This window comes from Lipotes vexillifer, unplaced genomic scaffold (assembly GCF_000442215.2).
Source record: "Lipotes vexillifer unplaced genomic scaffold, Lipotes_vexillifer_v1.1 scaffold137, whole genome shotgun sequence".
Classification (NCBI taxonomy): domain Eukaryota; kingdom Metazoa; phylum Chordata; class Mammalia; order Artiodactyla; family Lipotidae; genus Lipotes; species Lipotes vexillifer.
In genome coordinates, this window is record NW_006775780.1 from 905718 (window position 1) to 926670 (window position 20953).

Here is a 20953-nt window from a genome sequence, read left to right on the forward strand (position 1 = left end):
TAAGACGATCACATCCTTCCGGCTCATTAAGAGGCGGGGTGAGGAGAGAGAGGCAACAGCGCCTGCGCAGCTCACGACGAGGCTCCAGGTGGTGTCCTCCCTGCACCTCCCCGACCAGGTGAACCACTCCGGGGCAGAGGAAGGAGACCGAGCAGAGTGTGGGCGCCTGCTTCCGGCCACGTGGTTATGCTCACGGCCAATGGAAAACCTTGACGTCACCCTCGCTTCCTCACCCTGGCAACGGGTGAGTGACTACTTCCGGTGCTGTGAGGGCTCGGGGCTGACGCGGGTGAGTGTCTCTCTTTCTCACGCTGTCCGCGCCCTTGCCGCCGACGTGCGCTGCCTCTGTCCGGGCGCCGCGCTCTCTCTGGGACGTCCTCTCCGGGGCCGGGTGCGGGCGGCGCGCAGGATGCCCCTTGCTGGGGGAGGTGCTGGAGGAAGGGACTCGGGACGTCCCTCGCCCCCGAGTCTCGGTCGCGCGTGGGGCCCGCGCCGGGCCCCTCCCAGCGGCTGCAGCTTGGCGGCTTCATTCCCTCTCCGGGGAAGGGACTGTCTGTGTGTGGGGAGGGAGTCCTTGCAGTCCTTCATCCACTTTGCAGTCTCGGGCTGCGGTTTCTCCGAGTTCGAGGCTCGTAGAGACCCGAGGGTGTGCGCCCTGGTCTTGCGTGGCAGGTGGGGGAAAGCAGCCCTCTGGTGTAATAGAGGCCTGGTTAGAGTCCCGCGGAACGTTAGCATTTACTGCTCAGGTGGAGGAGGAAGAGGAAAGGACCAAGAAGATGGAAAAGGAGCAACTGGAGAGGAGGGTGGAAAACAGGAACTGGAGGTGCCCTGAAAATAGAGGGCATCGTGTTTCCGGAAGGAGGGAGTTCTACTTGATTCGCCTCTGTAGGGGAGGGCAATGAAAGGTATTTTGGGGACCACGTGACTGAGATCATTGTATACTAAGCTAAGGAATTTTCATACCCTTGGGAGTTTAATAATTTGCTTTTTTGTTTAAATAAAGCTTTCCCCCCACTTAAACAAAGCAGTGCATGCTTACTAAAGAATATCTGGAAAATGTAGAAATATTTAAAAAGAGATCGTCTGTGGTTCCACCAGCCCCAGCCCAACATTTTGATCTCTTTCTTTCTACTTTTTTTTTCTTTGGCTGCGCTGTCTGCCTTGTGGGATCTTAGTTCCCCGACTAGGGATTGAACCTGGGCCCTTGGCAGTGAGAGCACTGGGAGTCCTAACCAGTGGACTGCCAGGGAATTCCCTACATTTAAACAAATAGCATATTCTTTTTTTTTTTTTTTTTGCGGTTCAGGGGCCTCTCTCTGTTGTGGCCTCTCACTTTGCGGAGCACAGGCTCCGGACGCGCAGGCTTAGCGGCCATGGCTCATGGGCCCAGCCGCTCCGCAGCATGTGGGATTCTCCCAGTCCGGGGCACGAACCTGCGTTCCCTGCATCGGCAGGCAGACTCTCAACCACTGCGCCACCTGGGAAGCCCCAAAATAGCATATTCTTAACCTACTTAGGATCATAGTGTATGTGTATAAAATGTGATTTTAACCAAAAAGCATGTTTATACATTGTGTCTATTACATGGATTTTTTTGAGATATAATTCATAAAATTCCACCCTTTTAAATTTAAATTTCAGTGGTTTTTAGTATATTCACAACGTTGTGCACCCATCATCACTAATTCCATAACTTTTTCGTCACCTCCAAAAGAAACTCTGTACCGTTACAGTTACTCGCCATTGATCTCCCCTCCCCTTGTTCCCGGAGCCCCTGGCAACCGCTAATCTACTTTGTGTCTATGGATTTTCCTATTCTGGATACTTCATGTAAGTGGAATCACGTAATATGTGGCTTTTTGTTGTCTGCCTTCTTTCACTTAGCATAATGTTTTCAAGGTACATCCATGTGGTATTATGTATCAGTATGTCACCCCTTTTTATGGCTGAATAATATTCCATTATATAACTATGCCACGTTTTGTTTATCCATCATCAGTTGATAGACATTTGGATTGTTTCCACTTTTTGACTATTATGAATAATTCTGCTATAAATATCCATGTACACGTTTTTGTGTGGACGTATGTTTTCAGTTTTCTTAGATGTATACCTAGGAGTGGAATTGCTGGGTCATGTGGTAACTGTTTAACTTTTTGAGGTACTGCCAGGTGTTTTCCAAAGTGGCCTGCACAAGCAGTATATGAGGGTTCTGATTTCTCCATATCCTTGCTAACACTTATTGTCTGTCTTTTTGATTATAGCCATTCCATTGGTTGTGGAATGGTATCTTGCGGTTTTGATTTGCGTTTCTCTGATGTCTGATAATGTTGAGTTTCTTTTCTCTGTGCCTGTCGGCCCTTTGTATATCTTTGGAGAAATGTCCGTTCAATTCCTTTGCCCATTTTTAAATTGAATTAAAAAAATTTTAAAGAAATTTTAAAGTTGTATGAGTTCTTTATATAGTCTGGACACAAGTCCCTTATCCGATTGCAATATTTCTTCCGTTTTTTCCCATCTTGTGGGGTGTCTTTTCACTTTCTTGAAGGATGTACTTTGAAGTACAAAAGTTTAAAATTTTGGTGAAGTCCAATTTATCTTTTTTTTTTTTTTTATGGTTGTTTGTGCTTTTGGTGTCATATGTAAAACCACTGCCAAATCCAAGATTATGATTTACTCCTATGTTTTCTTTTCCCTAAGAGTTTTATATACTTTTAGCTCTTACATTTAGGGCTTGATTTATGTAGAGTTAATTTTTGTATATGGTGTGCAGTAGGGGTCCAACTTTATTCTTTTGCATGTGGCTCTCCAGTTTTCCCAGCACCATTTGTTGAAAAGACTGTCCTTTTTCCATTGAATGGCCTTGGCACCCTTTACAAAAACCAGTTGATCGTAAACACATAGATTATCGTTTTCTTAACTATTTCTCTATGTTGGGTATTTAAGTCGCTCCCAGATTTTTGTTTTTCTAAATTATCCTATGTTAAACACAGCATAAAACCTTTTCTGTATTTAAAATTATTTTGGAAGAAAATGTTCTCAGAAGTGGAATTACTGGGTCAAAGATGAAATAAGTATGTTTTGGAGCTCATTTAATGAGGCATTAAACCTTCAATCTCATGATGTTAAGAGCAACAAAATGCTTCTTTATTCATCAGTTGCTATAGCTTAAGGGCTGGATTTCTCTAAAAGCATTTCTCTTAAGATGAATGGATTCCATGACTTCCTTCCTCCTTCAACTGCTTCTAAAAGACTAAGTAAATCTACAGTGAAAAACTTCAACACCAGAGGCAGACGGGACATGTGGTAGTGTTCTAAATGGCTTAATGGAAAAAAAAAAAACAGTGTCATCACATGCAGTAGGAAAATGAAACAATCTTTGAGAGAAATAGGGTCAAGATTTAGACCTTAAATCAGTGCCATAAAAGTCCCTGAAGCCAAAAAAGTGTTTCATTCTGAGTTTCTTTTCTGCCCTTGATAATCAGGTTAATTTACATTCATCTTGGTCCCAGAGACAGAGAACTTAAATCTTCTCTTTTTAGTAAATAGTACCCACTTAAAAAAAAAATTCAAATATGAGATGTTGTTAGGAGAAAATCAAGTTTCCCTTTCATCCTTGCCCCTGCCTCTTCTCCAGTCTCCCAGTACTCTTTAGAGGAATCCATGGTACTATTATTTGTGTCTATATAGACTAGTTCGTATATAGAGTATCTCTGGGGAGCGGGTATATACAAAATTATATATTTTAAGGCTCTTGGTACTTTCTGACACATTCCTTTTCAAAATGGGTACATCAGTTTATGATGGCAATACAGTGCTAATTAGATTTCTTTCTTTTTTCTTGTATTTCTTTGAATATTCTTTCTTTAATATTGGATATCCAGTTTATATTTCCTTTTTTATGTATTGCCTGCTCATGTCTTTTGGCATGCTGTTTGTCTTGATTAGCATTGTCCTTTATGAGATTTATTTTGGCAGCCTTTTGTAGATGATTGTTTTATGACAGCCTGGATTTGGGGAGAAAAGTTAATATGCTTTTTGTAATGCTTATGCTAAGAGGTGTGTGAGCTGAACAAGGGTCAAGGCAGTAGGGAGAAGGAAGTTAAATGCTTGAGAAGAAATCTATAGGATTTGGAAACTGGGCTCAGTCCAAGATGACTACAAGGTGAGTTAGAAAAGGATGGTATATATTTGATGTCAATCTTTGGTCATGATTTATTTTTTTACTCCTTAGTCTTAACTGTAGAGATCAAATACTAATTTTATTTATTTTTTAATTAGGATTATCTGGGGTTTGTGTGGCCCTAGAAGTTCAAGATCCAGAAAAACAAAACCAAAAAACACCTGTTGGGCCAGTATTTTTTTTAAATTAATTAATTAATTAATTTATGGCTGTGTTGGGTCTTCGTTGCTGCACGCGGGCTTTCTCTAGTTGCGGTGAGCGGGGGCTACTCTTTGTTGTGGTGCGCGGGCTTCTCATTGTCGTGGCTTCTCTTGTTGCGGAGCACGGGCTCTAGGTGCACAGGCTTCAGTAGTTGTGGCACGTGGGCTCAGTAGTTGTGGCTTGCGGGCTCTAGAGCGCAGGCTCAGTAGTTGTGGCACATGGGCTTAGTTGCTCCTCGGCATGTGGGATCTTCCCAGGCCAGGGCTCTAACCTGTGTCCCTTGCATTGGCAGGCAGATTCTTAACCTCTGCACCACCAGGGAAGCCCTGGCCAGTATTGTTGATTGGCCATATTTTTGTCTATTCCTTCTGTAGGTGGGATGAGTGTTGAGAACCTTCAGAATATGGCATTTCTCCCCTTAGTGAAGGTTTGAAGTGGGATCCCATAGGCTTGCCCTATTTTGGGACTTGGTCTTGGCTAGTTACCTGTGTTCTCATAAATAAATGTATAAAAAAGCCTTTTTTTTTTTTTTGTAAGTAATGAATTCAGATTGTTCAAAATCAAAAGGTACACAATGGTGAACAGTGAAATTTCCATCCCTCCTTTGTCCACCAGTCACCCAAATCTTCTGGTAACCACTATTATGCTATTTTTTGATATATTCTTCCAGATTGTGCTTTGCATATATATATTTAACTGTATTTTTTTCTCCCCTCCCTCAAAATATGGTACTGCATATAGTTCTGTACCATGTCTTTTTTACTTGCTAAAATGTCTTCAAGACTGGTCATTTCATATTTGTATATCAAGAACATTCTCATTTTTTCCAAGAACTGCATTTATTTTTAAGCACTTCCATCAAGACATACTGTTGATCCATATCTTTCCCATTACAGACAGTCTTTCAGTGTGTATTTATAATTTTGGTTTATTTTGCCCAATTGTCCATGTTGAGTTGCTGCTACTAGCAATGTATGAGAACTCCTGGTTCCCTATATCCTCAAAACATGGTGTTATCTTACTTTTTTTTTGGTTTGTTTGCTAGTCCAATGATATGTGAGTGTAGTTTTATTTTGCATTTTTCTTCTGAGTGAGGTTTAGCATCTTTTTTTTTTTATATAAACTTATTTATTTTTTTATTTATTTTTGGCTGCGTTGGGTGTTCGTTGCTGCATGCGGGCTTTCTCTAGTTGCAGCGAGCGGGGGCTACTCTTCGTTGCGGAGCGCGGGCTTCTCATTGCGGTGGCTTCTCTTGTTGCAGAGCATGGGCTCTAGGCACGCGGGCTTCAGTAGTTGTGGCACACGGGCTCAGTAGTTGTGGCTTGCGGGCTCTAGAGTGCAGGCTCAGTAGCTGTGGTGCACGGGCTTAGTTGCTCCACAGCATGTGGGATATTCCTGGACCAGGGCTCGAACCCATGTCCCCTGCATTGGCAGGCGGATTCTCAACCACTGTGCCACCAGGGAAGCCTGGTTTAGCATCTTTTGATCTGTTAGACTGTTATATAATTTTTCTGTAAACTGGGATTTGCCCACTTCCCCCCGCTTTTGTCTTTTTCTTTTTTGAGACATTTGTTGGAATTCTGTTAGGAAGGTCAGAGTTTTAATGGGTTCTGAGTTAAACAAAAACTGATGTTGGAGTAGAAATTGCTTCATTTCTAATTGAATTAAAAATATTCCAGTAACCATTGGGAGCTGGAGGCCAGAGTTGTACATTGGATAGCCTGTCTACTTGAGTTCCTTTCCCAGTCCAGCAGAACTTTGGGGCCAGCATTTTTGGAGGAGTTTATTGAGATGACATGGTTTGCTAAATAAAAAAATTTCAGATAGTCTCTGAGGGATGGTAGATTGCTTAAGAAATTGCATATTGATTCATCTTCCACATTTTATTTTTTTCAGACAAGCTTGAGAAGTAGTGTTTTTAAATCTCACATATATTGAGTGCCTATTACATCAAACCTTATTCATTATAAAATGTAGATGTTCTAACTTGTTATTCATGAAAAAAAAATGCATCTGATGACAGTGAGTCAGAGTAAGATTTATAGCTCATACTGCTTGGATATGGTTTCATTTGAACTGAAGCTTTGAATTTTCCAAAGCCTGAGTTTTCACACAACTATGTTTGTGGGGCAAGTGGGCCCAAGCTCATTTCATGGCTAGGCCAGACCTCATGGCAGGTAGAGACTGGCAGGTGAACTGCTAATCATTTAAATTGACTTCGTCAACCGACACAGGAATAAATAGTAACCTATCTCAGAGAAATAACCAAAGTCAAATAAAGGTAATTGATGCAGATCCTTGTGAAGTCGTTGGAAGAAAATCCATCCTCAGGGAGAGAGCTACCACCTAAAACAAAAACAAAAACAGGCATTTTAATCCACTGTTATGTAATTAACCTCAGCACTCTTTTGTAATCAAAATTTATGAATATATGTAAACATTTTAATACAACAGCATATATATATGATTTAAAATTATTTGTCCTTTAAATGAAATGACATATAATAAAAATTAAATGAACTCTTTCTAACCAGCAATTAAAGGAAGTTAAAATACCATATTGCAGTGCTTCACAGACCATTTCTGGTGTGAAGGACCAAGTTAAAAATTTTTGTTGACCATTTCTCTTGTAAAATGAAAAAAACAAAACAAAAAACCACAAAACCTCAAAACAGAGATATGGAGCTGTGAATGGAAGATAAAAGTAAAAGCTTATATTTTTATTAGATGTAGCAGATAAAATTGTTTCAAAAATATAGTTATAAACAAAACATGAGGAAATAGAAAAGAATTACAAAACTGTACACATTGTTTATTGAAAATGTGCACGTAGATGTAGAGAACGGACATGTGGACACAGGTAGGGAAGGGGAGGGTGGGATGAACTGAAAGATTGGGTTTGTCATAAATACACTACCATGTGTAAAATAGATAGCTAGTGGGAACGTGCTGTATAGCATAGGGAGCTCAGCTCTGTGCTCTGTGACGACCTAGATTCGTGGGATGGGGGGGTGGGGTGGGAGGGAGGTCCAAGAGGGAGGGGATATAGGTATACATATAGCTGATTCACTTAACTGTACAGCAGAAACTAACACAGCATTGTGAAGCAATTTTACTCCAATAAAAAAAAAAAGGCAATTAGTATATGGATAAAATAATAATCTCTTGCAGACTGGTAACAAGCACTGGTCTGCAGACCACACTTTGAGTAACACTGTTCTTTTGGACTAGTTGGCTAAGTCACTCTTCACGTTACTATTTATATTTTCTATTAGAAAAGACTTGTGCTCCTCCTTCTCCATTTCTCAATTTAGAATAAGGTATACATTTTTACCTAACAGTGTGAATCTAGGTGTTTAAGTAGGTTCAATCACATGACTCTGGTATTTTCTTCAAATCTCTGTCGAGTTTTTTTTTTTGCGGTACGCGGGCCTCTCACCGCTGTGGCCTCTCCCGCTGCGGAGCACAGGCTCCGGATGCGCAGGCTCAGCGGCCATGGCTCACGGGCCCAGCTGCTCCGCGGCATGTGGGACCCTCCCGGACTGGGCACGAACCCGTGTCCCCTGCATCGGCAGACTCTCAACCACTGCGCCACCAGGGAAGCCCTCTGTCGAGTTTTAAATGATCCACTTTTCCCCAGTCTGAAGTGTGTTCTGCCATCGTTATTGTTATTAAGCCAAGATTGCTAGAAGCTTGTGAATTTGTGAGAAAAATTGGAAACTTTGTGGTTTAAGTTGCTTGTAATTTGTTTTATTAAGTTTTGTATTTTATCATTTATCTTTTGAGAACCTCAGAAATAACGCTTTCATGAAAATTAACAAGTATATGCGCAAGTGTTATTTTAATTTCTTGGTTTAGTCATATAATTTTGTTAGCATTTGTCTTTTTTTTTTTAGTGAATGTATTTAATTAATTTATTTATTTTTGGCTGTGTTGGATCTTTGTTGCTGTGCATGGGCTTTCTCTAGTTGCCGTGAGCGGGGGCTACTCTTGGTTGATGTATGCAGGCTTCTCATTGTGTTGGCTTCTCTCATTGCGGTGGCTTCTCTCATTATGGAGCACGGGCTCTAGGCTCACAGGCTTCAGTAGTTGTGGCACACAGGCTTCAGCAGTTGTGGCTCGCGGGCTCTAGAGCGCAGGCTCAGTAGTTGTGATGCACGGGCTTACTTGCTCCGCGGCATATGGGATCTTCCCAGATCAGGGATTGAACCCGTGTCCCCTTCATTGGCAGGCAGATTCTTAACCAGTGTGCCACCGGAGAAGTCCCAGCATTTGTCTATTGATTGTGCTGTGAAGTATTACACTGTTTTTCTTAAGTGGTTCTTCACAGGCAGATGTAAATCTGTATGTTGCTTCATTTCTTTAAGCAAGCAGCAATCTATAGCTCTTAAATGTTTTCACCACACACAAAAAATTGTAATTATGTGAGGTAATGGATGTGTTAACTAACCTTGTTGTGGCAATCATTTTGCAGTATATACATGTATCAAATCATCATGTTGTACCCCTTAAACTTATACACTGGTGTATGTCAATTATATCTCAATAAACCTGGAGAAAAAAATAAGCAGCAATCTAGGCTCAGTGATGTTGCCACCACTGCCCGTGGTTCTAGAATGTCCCAGAGGTTATTGGCATTTGGTTTGGAGGGAGTAGAAAGTGATATTTAAGTTCTGTTGTGGTTTTCTTCAATGTAGATAAAATGAAAGATAAAATATCTTTGGACTCAACATGAAGTCTTTTTACAACAGTTCTTTTGTTTATGTGACTTCAAGCAAGTGCTGTCAGTGGACAGAGAGATTTAAATTCTAACCTTTATATATTCTTTGTATTACCCAGTTAAATAAGTTTAAAATTAGGTTTTTAATTTTTTTTTTGAAAGTTATCTGTGCACAAATTTGTATGTTACGTGTGTGTTAGTGGAAAGAAATGCAAACCCTCTTTGCCTGTTTTCCTTTAGAGTAATTCCTCTCCTGCAGTTACTTTTGGATGGAAGTATGCTCTTTTCCCAGTAGAAGATGGTGATCTTGGAGAATGACCATGGAGAAGGGGATGAGTTCTGGAGAAGGACTACCTTCCAGATCATCTCAGGTTTCAGCTGTTAAAATAACAGCTAAAGAGTTGGAAACAAAGCAGCCCCATAAAGAGAAGCGAGGGGGCTTTGTGTTGGTGCATGCAGGTAAGCTCTAAGTGGGTGAGTTGGAAGATGAAAATAATGTTTTTTTCCCTTGCCTTGAAGTACCCCAGGAATTTAATTTCATATCTGGAGGAGGCAAACTGCCAGAGTAGCTGGAACCAAAGAGACTGACTTCGATAGAGTGAGGGCCTCCCCCTAGCTCCCCACTTAGAAGATCTTATAATGACGACTCTTCCTTTGTCTCCTTCACTCACCTACTCTGTTATTTACTTTTACCCCATATTTAGGTATTGTTAAAACCAGAAACAGTAATTGTTTAAACTCTGGTTTGTGTTTTTAAAAATAATGCTGCTGAAAAAATTTTATTGACCCCATTTTTGACTTTGTCCATCTTGGAGTATAATTTACACAGTCTTAGAGCTAGTTTGCCTTTTTAATATTATAAAAGAGGAATCTTAAAACCAGAGAGATTAAGTGGCTTCAGCCACATGGCTAGTTCGTACAAGAGCCAGGCTGAGACACCCTGAAGCGAGCCCTTAAGTCCCAGTCTAGTGCTCTTGGCACCTCATCAGCCTGTAATCTCTACTTCAGAGTACCTTGAAGACAGACACAGTGAGTTCAACCCCTGAGTCCCCATCATCGAAGCCTCTAGGGTTTCTAAGCAGTGCAGCCCTACGTAGGACTTTTTTTTCCCCCCCTTTTTCTTTAGTCATTTTTATTTGTCTGCATTTAGCGTCAAAAGTTCATGACCTCTGTGAAGGAAGAAGGAATGGCAGGGTCTCCTTTTAACTTTCCTTAGACAGTCAAGCAGGATGGCAGCAAGATTAGCTTTGATATGGGGTGAGGGGTGGAATTGTTTCTTCTTGTCAAACTGGTGTTCTTCCTGTTCATTAACTTTTGGCTATATCTAAACTGCACAGACAACTCCGGAAGCCTTATAGAATCGAATCCAGAAGAATCTAGAAACAAAACAAAAACCAGGTTCAATTTCCTTTTCTTTCAAATGATTTTTCAAATAAGTGAGGTAAATTTATAGAAACAACTCAGATTCCTAGTCCAGTGTTCTTTCTACTACACCATGGTGGTGGTGCATCTTTCATAGTACCCAGTGATTTATTTCATTCAGAATGAGTATTTGAAAAATGTCCAAGAAAGGCCTGAGATGTGTAAAAGCAACAACATGGAGCTTTTGATTAGTTGGAAAGGTTTGCCTTCTATGACAGTCATTGTGGCCTCCCCACTGTCTCAGACACACACCCTGATGGCTGTGGCTCTTAGACAAAGTTGGTGCTGGGGGCTAGCTGTAATAGGAGGAAATCTGGGTTATGACAGGAAATTGTATGGATGAAGGGTGACCTTCCCCTTCTAAATTATTAGACGTTCAGATAGAGTGATTGATTATGCAGCATTATATATCTTGTACATTTAAGGGACAAAATTTCAATTCCAGTGTAGAGATTTTAAAAGTGTGTTTTTTTTTTAAAGCACTAAAGAAGACTTGCCCATGTTTTAGTCATTTGAGTAGTAGATTCTTGCTTTTCCCCAGATCTGTATACTACCTATATTTTACCTAATATTAAAAAAGATAAACACTTTTTAACCTTAACATTTTAAAGATGAAACTTTTATTAAGTGGAATGTTGGTATCACGTGCGTGAAGAGAAAATAATTTAAACACAGTGCAAAAAAACCCCAGTGTGATTAAATTTTAGTTAGGTTCTGTTGCTTGTCAGCTGCTTAGATCCTAAGCTTACCTTTCCTTTGTTAAGTAGAGGAATTAGCAAGTGTTAATCAGGTATTAAAGACTCCTGGAGTCGTGCTGAGATGGTTTCCCTATTCTAAGTAGAGGATTGATATGTTAATGTTATTAGTGCTGTTATCCACACACTAAAATTATCTATTTGGCTATAGTATCCCATGTTTTGGGAAACACTGCTCAAAGTTTGGGGCCTGCTAAGGCAACAGACCTGGGATCATTTATTAGAGAACCATGAAGAGAGTCCTGTTAAGTACTGGCGCAGGTTCTGTGAAGTTTCAGAGTTTGCTTGAGAAATGGGACTAGCATTTGCGTGTGTTATGGATTCGTGTTGTTTGGGCATCTTTTCTGTTCTCTTGGGTCCCTTAACCATAGCTTCTTGGGTTGGTTTTTTTCTCTGCCCTGATGAAAGGTGGGTTAAGTTCGTGTCATAGTCTGCAGTCTCACAGGAGAAGCCCTGAGTCTTAGAGATGTAGTTCTTTTTTTTAACATCTTTACTGGAGTATAATTGCTTTACAATGGTGTGTTAGTTTCTGCTTTATAACAAAGTGAATCAGCTATACAGAGATGTAGTTCTTTAACCTTCCCTACTTTGGACCCCTTTGGGGCCCAGCAGGGGGCTGGGATGGGGGCTGAGGGGGAGGTTCAGAAAAAGTTAAAGAACTTTGATTAAGGGCTCTTGTCTTGGTTTCTTTCTTGTTTAGGTTATTCTCAAATCCCTAACTAAGCAAGTATTACTCCTTTTAGGGAAACAAATTTCAGAGCCATTCTCTTGAGGAAGTTGCTGGGTGTTCGATTAAGAGACAGGGACCACCAGGATTTCTAATAGGCAGTTGTGAATATGCTATCATTGAGATTTCAGAGACACCCTGAGCTACATTCCAGGGGTGAGTGGATGGAAAAGTTTGGGTAGGAATGGTGATATTGGTGGTGGTTGTTGACAGGTGGGATATAACACCCCTCAACTTCAAGTATTAATCAGAAACTACCTAGTTTTCTGAAGTCACTCTTAAGAATTTTGGCAGGGACTTTCCAAAGGTCAAGAGAGAGGAACTTAGAGGGACTCTGTCCTTGACACTGCCTGGGTTACCAACTCCAGCTAAAAAACTCCTAACTTTGGAGAAGTTTTCGAAAGGAGAGGTGACCTTGGCGAAGCTGCTCTGGGGACATAAGCTATTTCTGGTGCCTCTAGTAGGAAAATAGCTTTTGAAAGAGGAGATAAGGCATGGTATTAAAAAGGCTTATGGTGCAGAAAGAAGCTGTTAGATTTTTAAGACTCCATGCACTTAGGACAATAGTTACACTGTCACTAGGAGAGCATCAGTTTATATGAGCTATTTATATAATATAAGCAAGGTCTCTGATATCTTAATGACAGTTAACAATTGACTGTTTTTTCACTACAGGTGCAGGTTATCATTCTGAATCCAAAGCCAAGGAATATAAACACGTATGCAAACGAGCTTGTCAGAAGGTATGAAGAGAATGTATTCTGTCTGATTGAAACAGTTTAGTTTTGACCAAAAGCAGCTTTACCTTGAAATTCAAAATTTTAAGTTTTGATTTATAAGACAGTCTTTTGTTTGGGCCACAAAGTAATTTTGCTCGTATTTGTGGGGTCTTTTTTTGTTTTGTTTTGTGTTTTTTATTCTCCAAATCATGTTTAGATCTTTTCCTTCCTTTCCCAGATCAAAGTCTGTATTTTTGGAATTGTGGGCACATAATCATATATCTTTTAATCTTTGAAACGGCACTGAGCTCTATAGAAGGGGTAGGGAAAACAGCTCAAAGGCAGCCAATGTGTCTTTCCATGAAGGGAAGAAAAAAAATAATAAAAAATTAAAATGGGTGTTCTTCTTAGGGAGATTATCCTGTACTTTTTCCTTCTGTTTTCCATCACGTAATTTTTATCATAGCAAATTCATTGTCATTCCTGAGTTTAACTTTGCCCTTGTACTCAGTTGTGCTTTTTTTTTTTCCATCTTTGTTTTTTGAGGTTTTGCTAAATCGTTGAATACTTAATGTGGAGGCAGGAATGGACTCAGAAGAAATATTGTTTGTTTTTATTTTGATCCTGACTGTATACTCTTGTAGGCAAACCTTCCATTACTTTTTATGCAAATAGAATGTTAATTGGACATTGCATATCAAGTAAATAGGGGTCTCTCAGCTCTTTTCATTTATATTTACATACCATTTAAAGAAGATTATACTTTATTAGCGATCCAAGATTTTTCTTATGAATGAAATCTCATAAATGAATAAGGATATTTGGTTACAGGGATTTCATTTTTTAAAACAAATTTATAATAAAGGTAAATATTCTTTAAGCTATTTTATATTACTTTATCTTATTTTTCAGTGTGAAGTCTTTTTGTTATCTGAGAAGAAACGGTTTTATAGGAATATAGTTCTGTATATAATACATTTAGAGTGTGTAACCAGCCTCCTTAATTTATACAACAAATGAACTTCTTAAAAGTTTCATGAGGGATACAGTGCTTAGTTTTTGATCTTTGTTGACTAAATCGGAGCTTCAGTTATTCATTTAAAAATCAGTCTTCCTTCTCTTTCTTTCCTGTCTTAGTTTATACCTAAGAAACAAGGTGATTTTAGTGACCTTTGCTCTCTATAGATTATATTACAAAAGAATATGATATGTTTATCTCGATGTAGAATACCTTATAGAATCAAAAATGCTTTTGTCAAATGTGTGCTCCATCTAAGGATTCTGAAATGCCTCTGTGACTGAGAGTAACTACTTTTCATAGGGGTAGAGAGAGTAGTAATGGTGGGATGAGAAATTGTTAGCTTAGTCTGTATAAAATATGAATTCAAATTTCAAAATGGAATTTATATAATTTTTATGGTTCTGTGAACTGCCCTGTGATGAATGAAGCCCTTTCACTTACTAAATTCCTTGCATTTTGTATTTAGTGGCTAAATTTATTCATTGTCTTAATTTGAATAATAATGAGTGAGCTATATTATAAATTATCCTGAATAATTGCTTATTTTAAATCTAAGTCGTTTATGTCTTGAGGTATGGAATGGAACTCTAGTGATCAATTTTTATTAACTCTAAATGTCTCCTACATTTCTTCAAGCCTTTGGAAAGTTTCTGGGTATGTTTAAGAAGTTGTGGTTTTAAAATGAATAATCTTGCCCTTTGGTTTCATAGGCAATTGAAAAGCTACAGGCTGGTGCCCTTGCAACAGATGCAGTGACTGCAGCCCTGGTGGAACTTGAGGTATTTCTTTTCTCTATTTGTTTCATTTAAAATATTTGTGAGTTTATGTTCATTATTCTTTTTTTTTTTTTCATTATTCTTAAATGACATGAAACTGTTGTTTAGTCAACCATCAATTATATGACCAGCGTTTCTCAACAATATTAACAAGGTATGAAGAAGCCTGTGATTTTGTTAGGTTGTTCTCATTGGAGACTTCTCCGAGTAATATAAAAAAGTTGGTTAAATTCATTTTTCCCTGGTTTTGTGAGATTCATGAATACAAGTTACTGGTGATTGGATGCTTGAATTTCCTGAATATTTTCAGAAGAAAAATTCCTGAAGTTAACACCTCCTGAAAGTAATATACGTTCTGTTGTTTAGAAAACAAAAAATTCCAACTGTCTAGAAGTGTCCAAAGTGGAGGGGGAAGTTTCCTCACAAACTTAGCAGTTGGATATATATCCTGAAGCTGTGCTCTGTGAGGTGTGTCTTGTCCAGTGTGATAGGTTGGTCTCCAGTTAATTGTGGACATTGAGGAATTCATTGAGGAGGTTCTCAAGTTCACTGTAATCCTTGCTCCTCCAGAGTGAGGGTCTCTTAATTCTCTTAATCTGGAACCCTGAGGATGAGTTTGTCCAGGGGATACTGAGGGCTTCAGAAGACTGACTTCTGTTGCTCAAACTTAGAGGAGGTAGATGAGTGTAAGTCAGTTTAGAGCAGTGGTCCCCAACCTTTTTGGCACCAGGGACCAGTTTCGTGGAAGACAATTTTTCCACAGACTTAGGGAGGGGAGGGGATGGTTTGGGGATGATTCAAGCACATTACATTTATTGTGCACTTTATTTCTATTATTATTGCATTGTAATATATAATGAAATAATTATATAGCTCACCATAATACAGAATCAGTGGGAGCCCTGAGCTTGTTTTACTGCAACTAGATGGTCCCATATGGGGGTGATGGGAGACAGTGACACCCGAAGTGTGGCTTATGTCCAGTCTGCTCCGTAAGATGCAGCTTAATTGTCACTTGCCACTCACTGATAGGGTTTTGGTATGAGTCTGCAAGCCATTGATTTATTATGGTCTCTGTGCAGTCAAACCTCTCTGCTAATGATAATCTGTATTTGCAGCCACTCCCCAGTGCTAGCATCACTGCCTCAGCTCCACCTCAGATCATCAGGCACTAGATTCTCATAAGGAGCGTGCAACCTAGATCCCTCACATGCGCAGTTCACCGTAAGGTTTGCGCTCCTATGAGAATCTAATGCCACTGCTGATCTGGCAGGAGGCGGAGCTCAGGTGGTAATGCGAGTGATGGGGAGAGGCTGTAAATACAGATGAAGCTTCACTCGCTCACCCACTGCTCACCTCCTGCTGTGCCGTCCAGTTCCTAACAGGCCATGGACTAGTAGCAGTCCATGGCCCTGGGGTTGGGGACCCCTGGTTTAGAGACAGTGAACAAATAGTTATTTGCTTGAGAAGATTACTAGGGGAATCAAATAAGACATGAAGATAAAACAGGAATGAGTTTGAGGGAGGAGGTGTTAGAGTAGACTGTCCCAAATTGACTGGATTAGGCTCTCATATCAGGGCACCTACCCTGACAGGCCAGGCCTTGCTTTTGCCTGCGAAGATTGCCCAGGAGTTTACCAAAAGTCCTAGACATGTTTTCTGTATATTCCCCTGGTTAATTGCAGAGTTACGCTTTTAATCGTGCTCTGTAGATTGTACTCTATCTTGTTAACACTTTGAGCTTGGTCCTAGGGTATGTAGTCAAGGAAGGTGAATATATGGTGGGCACCAGTTCCACTGTAGTTTGGTCCCTGAGGTGTGTGACTTGGGGATATGTGGTCTCCTTCCTGTTGAGACTGATACATCTTATACGAGCTCTACCAATCAGTAGCCATGAGTCCCTGGGCACCTCAGTTTACCCATTTATAATACGGGGATGATAGTTTCTACTTTACAGAGTCATGAAGATTGAGTTAACATACGATAATCACTTAGAACAGTATGAGGCACATAGTAAACACCTCGTAACTGTTAGTAGCTATTACTGTTGTGAGGTGCTTTGGAAATTATATATATGAGGTGAATATTTATGTTAACTCTTTACATTGTCAAAGGAAAGTTAATTATATGTTGTGGGTAAAAGGGCAAAAGTGACACAAGGAAGAAGGTTGATGTGCTTACCACCAAATCTTACCTTTACTCAAAACACGCACAAGGAAAGCTTCATCTAACTTAATTCAGTTATTAATTGCAAATTACTCTTTGTGTAGAAGACGATGTCCTGAGGTTACAGGTGCATGGAGTGTGGGTCTGGGGAAAGAAGATTAATGAATAGCTGGGTATATATTGTACCATAATGGCAACTATGAATACACCACTGAATAAAATTAAGTTTTCCTTTTTCTTTTCATCTTAGAATAACTTTAATTTTCTCAGGTCCTACTTATATCATGCCCAATATTTCATTACATTTTCCCCATGATGAATCAATCCTACTTTTAAAGAGTTTACTTATGTATACTTAATAATGATTTAAAATTCATTTTGGAATGAGTTACATGTGAGTAAATGAGCTTTATAGTTTTGAATGATGACCTGTGTTTTTTAAGAGTGTGGATATGAAGGTTTTTAAAAAAACAAATGTGTTCTATTATTTTGATTGGACTATGTTATATGGCCTGAGTGAGTTTAGTGTACTTTCCTCCCTTTAATTATTAAGTTTGGGGAAGAATTTCAATGAACTATCTTGAAAAATTCATTTTTATCTGGGATCTTTGATTGAAATATATGTCAGTAGTTTAAAGGTTAAGGCTACACTAACTGGAGGAATTTGCCTGAATCTTAAGAAGAATTATGTTGGAAGTCATGCATATACTGCCCCCTGCAGTTTCAGTCACCTTGCATAATTGTGATTCATCACCTTTGAATAGGGTGAAGTCTTCAAATAAAGAGTTTAATCAAAGAGGTATTGTAATAGTTTGAGTGAATGGAAAGATATATAAAAATTGGATTCTTGTATTTTCTGTACCTAGAGAAATATAAGTAACAATATTAAGTCCTTTCAGCCAACTGAAAATTCCCAGAGAGTCTTATTTATACTGTGTTATGTTTAATTTGAGAGTAACCACTTATCTTTAGTTTTGATCAGTCTATTTAGTAGAGCTAAGTTTTGTCCTAATTATCAAACAGATATGGGCGATCGTTATAACTTTGTCTTTTGACTTTGGGATATACTTTTGACTCTAAAAAAAACATACTTTTTAAACTTGTTTGTTACATTATTACTTAGGCAGATAACTAAAATTGGTTTGAGTTTCCTGAGGACTTTACTAACTGTAGATTGAAATGACTGAAATGGTTTAATGGTCCTTATTGGCTAGAAGGGGTATCTGGCCTTGTATTTTGGAAAATATGAAAATTTGCATTTACCCAAATAGTGAGGAGTACACTGACCTCAACTTGTTGCCACGGAGGAGGAAGAGACAAGGTGAAAGAAAAGAAAATTTATAATAGAAAAAAATGTGTTTCGGTGGCCTCTGTAACTTAACCAGGCTACTTAGACAAATCATTTTTGAGCTTTTCTTGGAATCCCATTCCCTTGTGTAGTTTCATTTTTCTCGTCCACCAGGACAAACAAGTGGTGTTATCATAAGACTACAACTTCTGGGCACCAGAGGGAGTGTTTCCTTGATACAAATAAGGGGTGGGGGGCATGCGCATAAGTTCCTGCCTAGTGAACTGACTAGCTTCTTTGGGGTTTTGGGAGGGAAGGTGGCCATTTGTCTGAGAGGTGTTCTGCAGTGTGGAGTTGAAAATGAGATGATGCCAAAGTGCATTTTGTTTATCTTCAAAATGTGGTGAAGGAAATGGAGAGGTCAGTTATATAGATCATATTTTAATAATTTATTGTTAAAGTGATTTGGTCCCATTGTTTCATTTAACTATTAATAGTTTTTTTGAGATTCTTTTTATACCTGATGGGAAAGGGACTTCTATCAACCCTGATTTCCCTCACAGCAGAGAAGATGAATTTGTGAAACAATTTGATCTTCATACCTAGGGCTGTGCATTTGGGAGACAGTTGTTTTCATATCTGCTTTTGAAATAGTTTTGGTTCGGGTAGTGACAGTAGATTTAAAATTCTAGACCATAATTTTGCACATTTCACATGTATAGCTTCTGATATGAATTTCTTATGTGAGAAAATTAGATATAGATCTGGGTGAGTCATGATGCCACTGCTAAAGTAGAGAGCTTTTCATAGATTCTGACAGAAAATGAACTCATAAAATGCTTACTGAAGCGCCCTTTGCACATCAGTATATTTTTCTTAAGAAGTACGAAGATGTGCTTTAAAAAGTTCTAATAAGGAATAATAGGTGAAATATGACTGACAAACTTTTGAGAGGTTACTTGTCGTTTTGTGAGGAAACTGTTGAATCTGGCTGGCGGGCTGGTGTACCCTTTGAGAGATTTTGGTTAATTCATTTTGAAAACTGATTATTTTGGTAGGTAGAATACTATGCATTAGCAATAGTGATAGATATAGCTTTTAAATTTCATATAGTGAAAGGTAAGTTGCACAGGCTCCCTTGTTAAAAATGTTTTGTTGAACTTATGTTATTCTAAGTGGACCTGGCTGTTCTTTTGTTGACTTGCTTCATTCTTTAAGTCTTCCTATGGTCAGGGGAGATGGTAATTCATGGTCGTAACTTGTTTATTGTCCAAATGCTTTAGCATTTAAAGGGCAGTTTATATTGGGCACAAGTTTTTATGTCTGCTTAAAATGGTCCATTGTCTTTGGATCTCTATATAATCCAATATGATGCTTGCTTATAAACTCTAGAAATTCCTTTAAAAAGTAACTTCTTGTCCAGATGGCTGATAGTTTGGGGTGTGAGAGAAAAAATGTAGGTATTTGCATTACTGTATATTTATATTATTATATGTAATATTGTTATGCATTTATCTGACCTCTACATCCTGAGATGTAGAGCCAGCTCTGCATGCATTTCTATAAAGCAGGGGTCTCCAGAATGTCATCACCACTGAGTAGTCTGTTGTTGGTGGACCACAGCCCAGGCTTCTGTGCAGCTGCAGGATTAGGCCACACACCCTTCCCTTGGCCTTATACTTCTGGCTGGAATTGTTTGTGTGCCTCAGGGGCAGAGAAGGCCTGCCAGTCCCTGGGATGCTTAGGGGTCATGAAGATGGTATGGCTTGCTCCTGGCATATGGGCATATCTAGGATGGGAGGGAATATTGGGAAGGTCTGATATAACCCCCTTTCTCTCGCCAAGCCTGTAGCAAATTCAGTTGTGGGGTTTCTTTGTGATTAGATGCTTAACCACACCTCCTCCCTACCCCACTTCAGTGTTTGGTTTTTGTTGCAAAAAAGTAGGGGCATCTGTTTTGCACTCATTTATGTTTATTTGAGAGGTTAAAAATTATTTAAATAAATGAGCATCTTTGTTCTTCTGCACATTTTTTTGTTTTACAGAAATCATCTTTTCATATGCAAAGGGTAGCTGAGTATTTAAGTGGTTCCTTGCTTCCTCCTCCCCTCTGCTCCCGGACAGGGCTGAACACATTGGAAAGACAGCTCGATGCATTTAGCTCACATCCACACAAGTGCCCATTAACCATGTGACTGAGGAGTCTAATTTTAGACCTACTACCCCTGAAAGTCTCATTTTTCTCTTCCATTGACAATATCTTTTATTCTCTGTAATGGGGAGGGGGTTCCTGTTTTTAAGTATGCGAAGCAAGGAGTTTTACCTTTTCTACTTTGTAGTACTTAAAGTGTTTTCATTGCATGACATTTGGATTTTGACTTCGGATGCTCTTTTTACTTTTTTTTTTTTTTTCAACCTGGTATCATTGATTATTTCAGTCAAAGACCCTGTTTTGCTGTCTGTTTAGCAGTATTTCCAGGGGTGCTTCAGTATTTCTGTGTATTCCAGGTGTTTATAGAGTCTTTATGTTTCTCTGCATTTTTTATTTTATTTTTTATTTTTTATTTTTTGAGGTGTACACACACAGTTACACTTCACGGAGTTGCATCCAGCCAAGTGTCCATGTTCTTCTTGTGAAGAGGCAGAGAAAAATCACCTCTCCCAAGAATTTCCACCTTCTGACCAAGGGAAATGTGTCCTGAAGAGCTGTATGCAGATGGGAGGCAACTTGTTTGCTTGTTCTGCTGCTATAGAGCATTGAGTTAATTAGAAGACAGGCTGTGGGTGGCCAAGTGCAGACAAAGAAGCACCAGACAGAGCCCAGTTAGCCTGGGGCAGTAAAAGTAAGTTACACTCTTTTTAAAACACTTTTTTGAGTACTGATGCTGATTCTTGCCTTTAGTACTAAGGGGCAACTTGTAACTTACTGTTTGTGTTTACACAGTAGATGCATCTGTTCTTTTCCTCAGATCCTA

At 39.3% G+C, this 20953-nt stretch overlaps 1 protein-coding gene across 1 annotated transcript in view; it reads left to right on the forward strand.

Annotated features, from left to right (window-relative positions):
• Positions 1 to 248: 248 nt before the first annotated feature.
• TASP1 (taspase 1) overlaps positions 249 to 20953 on the forward strand; it is a 236680-nt gene continuing 215975 nt past the window's right edge. The window contains exons 1-4 of the mRNA XM_007450197.1: positions 249 to 289; positions 9345 to 9563; positions 12684 to 12751; positions 14459 to 14527. Coding sequence (XP_007450259.1) covers positions 9419 to 9563; positions 12684 to 12751; positions 14459 to 14527 — 282 coding nt within the window. The 5' untranslated portion in view covers positions 249 to 289; positions 9345 to 9418. The remainder of the gene's footprint in view (positions 290 to 9344; positions 9564 to 12683; positions 12752 to 14458; positions 14528 to 20953) is intronic.